Source organism: Austrofundulus limnaeus, unplaced genomic scaffold (assembly GCF_001266775.1).
Source record: "Austrofundulus limnaeus strain Quisiro unplaced genomic scaffold, Austrofundulus_limnaeus-1.0 Scaffold2276, whole genome shotgun sequence".
Lineage (NCBI taxonomy): Eukaryota > Metazoa > Chordata > Actinopteri > Cyprinodontiformes > Rivulidae > Austrofundulus > Austrofundulus limnaeus.
Genome location: NW_013954678.1, coordinates 34,967 through 39,140, shown reverse-complemented (window position 1 = coordinate 39,140; position 4,174 = coordinate 34,967). Strand labels below are relative to the sequence as shown.

At 39.0% G+C, this 4,174-nt stretch overlaps 1 protein-coding gene across 1 annotated transcript in view; it reads left to right on the top strand.

Annotated features, from left to right (window-relative positions):
• hook1 (hook microtubule-tethering protein 1) overlaps positions 1-4,174 on the top strand; it is a gene marked incomplete in the record, with an annotated part of 34,695 nt that overhangs the window by 10,850 nt on the left and 19,671 nt on the right. The window contains 2 exon segments of the mRNA XM_014034748.1: positions 1,221-1,384; positions 1,467-1,607. Of these exon segments, the coding sequence (XP_013890202.1) occupies positions 1,221-1,384; positions 1,467-1,607 (305 nt within the window).

The window sequence follows — 4,174 nt, the reverse complement described above, 5'->3', positions numbered from 1 at the left end:
GTCCAACAGGGGCAGGAAGGTCATTAAAACAAGATGCTTCCTAGCACTGAAAGAAAAACACGATCTATTTCTAAAGAAAAAAAAACTAATTTTACCTTTTAACTTCTTAACGTTTTCAATTTGCAAATTCAATGAAAGTTTATTGTCAATTTCTATGCTAAGGTATTTATATGTCTCAATATACTCTATTGGCATGCCAGTCAATGTTTTTATAGGGGGCAAAGGAACTTTCTTCTTGTAGGCAAACAACATGACTTTTGTCTTTACAGCATCTAGGACTAATTTCAGCTGAAGCAAGTCCGTTTGAATAATATCAAATGCAGACTGAAGATGTCTGAACATAACAGTTACAGATTTTGCATTGGAATAAACTACAGTGTCATCAGCATAAAAATGTGTACAAGTATCATTTATTTTATCTCCGACACTGTTTACATAAATTAAAAACAGAGTAGGACCCAAAACTGAGCCCTGTGGTACACCCTATGTGATATTTAAATAATCAGATGACAAACCACTGTGTTGCACACATTGGCTACGATTTAACAGATAATTAGAAAAACAACTTACAGCATTATCTGATCAATAGCTGACAGCTTTTGACAAAGAATAGTACGGTCAACTGTGTCAAATGCCTTAGACAGGTCAATAAAAAGAGCAGCACAGTAGTGATCCAAAGCTTCAGTGATGTCATTTACAACTTTTATGGAGGCTGTAACTGTACAGTGCTGTTTCCTAAAACCAGACTGATGACATGACAGGATATAAGCTGTCTGCAAATAATCTTTAAGCTGAATATTAACTAGTTTTTCAAAAACCTTGGATAAAATACAAAGTTTTGTTGGATTTAATCCAGTCTGTCACCTCATTTTAAATAATAACTTCTAGCTCAGCAGGTATTAGATGTGAGAAGTAAAAAAGCAAACAAACTAACCATGTATTAACCTGTTTCCTTAAGGTACACTTTGTGTGTGCAACATTTTCTGCATGAATTAACTCACAAGAACAGCTAGGACAAAAAGATAACATTTGTATTTTATTTCTGTTATAATAAAAGAGTGGGTCTTTTGATGCTCAGAAATAATAATTTCTGGTTTGCATGCAGTGATTGATCAAAAGGTAACAACAGCACAGTTCCTTCCTGCTTCATTTAATTCATGCAAACACTGACATCACACTTTTCAGAAGACCAGCTCTTACCTCACTGTGTTCCTGGCCAGGTGGCTGTTCTTCAAGAGGAGCGGAACAGCTTGTTGGCTGAGAATGATGTCCTAACAGACCAAGCCAATCAGCAGGATACATTTGAAGACCCAAGCACAGATTCAGGCTGGAAACAGAGTCACTTACAACAACAACTTGAGACTCTGCAGGAAGAGAATTTCAGGTTTTTTCACTTTCATCATGAATTCACTTTACGTTTTAAGGTAAAGATCTGGTAAAGGCTGATGAGGATGTGCTGCTTCTAGGCTGGAGGCAGCCAAAGATGATTACCGGATCCACTGTGAGGAGCTGGAGAAGCAGCTGATTGAGCTTCAGCACCGTAATGATGAGCTCACCAGCTTAGCAGAGGAGTCACGGGCTCTCAAAGATGAGCTGGACGTTCTGAGGTTTGTATCCAAACTTTGTTATATTATTAAACCTTTATTTTAACAGGTAAGTCAATTGAGAACCAATTCTCATTTACAATGACGAACTGGTTAAGAGGCAACACTACAACATAACATAAAATGTCAGAACATGTTCAAGTGTTGTAGTCTTTTCAAGAAGACATTATCTTTCAATAAAGAGTACAAAACTAAACTTATTTAGTTTAAAAACCTCTTGCCTTCTCTTTTTACCCCTGACAATAAATTTTTTGCCCAGGATGAGGTAGGTAAATATTGTCCAGTATAAAGCTCAGACAGTGTTAACACATTCTCATGTCGGACTTGTCAACATATTGACGCTTGGGCAGTTGACCATCTGCGTCCAGTTTTGACACCTTGGGTACCCCCCCGCGCGTCYGTCCTTGCCGCCCGCGGCTTTTCCGTGTTGCGTCACTTAGGGGTCTTTGGGTCGGGGGTCTGAGGTTAACATGAGGGATCAGGATTAATGGTTAATTTGAGATACTGGGGTCAGGGATAGGCTGTATATAGCTAATATATGTTAAATTTAGGGTCTGGGATGGTTAGTTTCGYGCATTTCCTACTCTTGTAAAAAAATATGACAACGCGCTTGTCCTCCTCTGCCTCATCTCGTAAAGAACGGATGCGCGGGGGCTACCCGGCGCATCCGAAAGTGGACGCAGATGGACGGCTACCTGACCAAGTGTCAATATGTTGACACGGGGGGCATGAGAATGCGCTGAAGGTGTTTACTGATGCATCTCAGGAATCCAGCTGAAAAAAAAACATCCATCATTAAACAGGGGCGGAACCCTTTGTGTCCAGTTGTCCCCCTCTTACAATGCTGTTATTTCAAGTATGACTCCGCCCCCTGTGAGCAATCGGGATATTCAGGGCACTAATGATTAGGAATACATCGATACAGAAAATTCACGATTCGGTTCGGTTCTATGCTTTTGTCTCACGATTCAATATTTTTTCGATACAAAAAGAGAAATGTTCTTGCCCTTCTTAACTTGTAGTTTTATTGAAATTATTTATGAACATTTGTTTATTCTTAAAAGTCCAGTTTTAACCAACCAAACCAATCTAACCAAATATTGCTGAAAGAGCAAGTTTCTCAGTAGATCTGTGCTCCACAATGCAGCCTAGGTGGAGTAGTTGAACACAGATCCACTGAGACGTCAACAGAGAGCATCTGAAGATGATAAAATAAATTTTAATAAACCATATTTTTCGATACATAGTATTGAACCTAAAACAATCTGTTGAACGGTTCGATACAGATACAGGTATTGTTGCACCCCTACTAACAATCTATTGTTAGGCTGAGGGTCGTCTGTTACAAATGAACAGTTTTGATTGTTCTACCCTGATTCACTAGACAATTTCCAAAAAGCGCAAATCYGCTAATTGCRGACCTAAATATTTCGTTTGCGCTTCAGCGGTTTTACAAATTTTTATTTTTCATAAGCGGATTTGTGCTTTCTAAAATTAAAATGCAGTACCGCTAATAACTAATTATCTACCAGTCATCATTAGCTTGAACAGCAGAAGGTATGACTGACAATGAATCACAACACATGATCTATCCAACAGCACCCCTCCCAGATAAACACACTTATTGTGAAGGTATACATCCTTGCTGACTGTTGTTTTCGGTCATGGTTTTCATTTCCCACAATGCTTTGTGTCTGCTTACATAGCAGGAAGGCAATATTTAGTACTCCCTTTCCCAGCAAAAACAGTTAATGTTTGTAATCATACTAAAATTTTGTATGTATTGATTTATTTTACTTTACAATCAGAGCTTCTTTTTTTAAAAAAAATGAAGTTTAAACGCTGGAGCTCAATATTTGACGTAATTGGTTGAAGTAATCGGCCAACGGGGTTAGACAGACATCTAGTGGTCAACTGGAGCAACTACATGGAAAAATTTAAAATCCAAGCTCTTATTTTGAAGTTTGCAGATAGTTCCCTGTACTCCATGCTTTCGTTTCCCATCGCAAATCAAATGTGTCATGTACCCAGAATGCATCGCTTCAGTTTTCCAATAAACAGTTTTAAAATTACTTAATTGATGCTTCTTTAATGAAAAATMTACAATAAACAAAAGAAAAAGACAAAGAATCAGCTGAACTAGCAATCCTCAACAACTTATTAATTTTTACACCAGGAGCCAAAGGTCTGTTTCAGGAAATCACATCCCCAAYAATCGACGGTTGTAGGATTAAGTTGTATAAGAGTTCATACACCACTAGTTGGTAGTGTTGTGCATATATTGTACATGAATTGTTGCCAGCTAGTCAAGGCCGGATTAACCATATGGGCAATTGGGCAATTGCCCAGGGGCCCACGGTCTCAAAAGGGCCCTGGGCAGTGAAGGCACGGACACAACGGATGTGGGATATGCGTGAGACATGTCTCCCTGAGTCCCCGCACTTCTTGCATCTGTGCTCAATGTCCCCGCACTTTTCTCAGCCGTWACAGCTGTTTTATCCATTATTAACATATGGTAATGCGTTTTCCTGAGCCGTCTTTGAACGCACCATAAGCGTGCGCAAGCTACT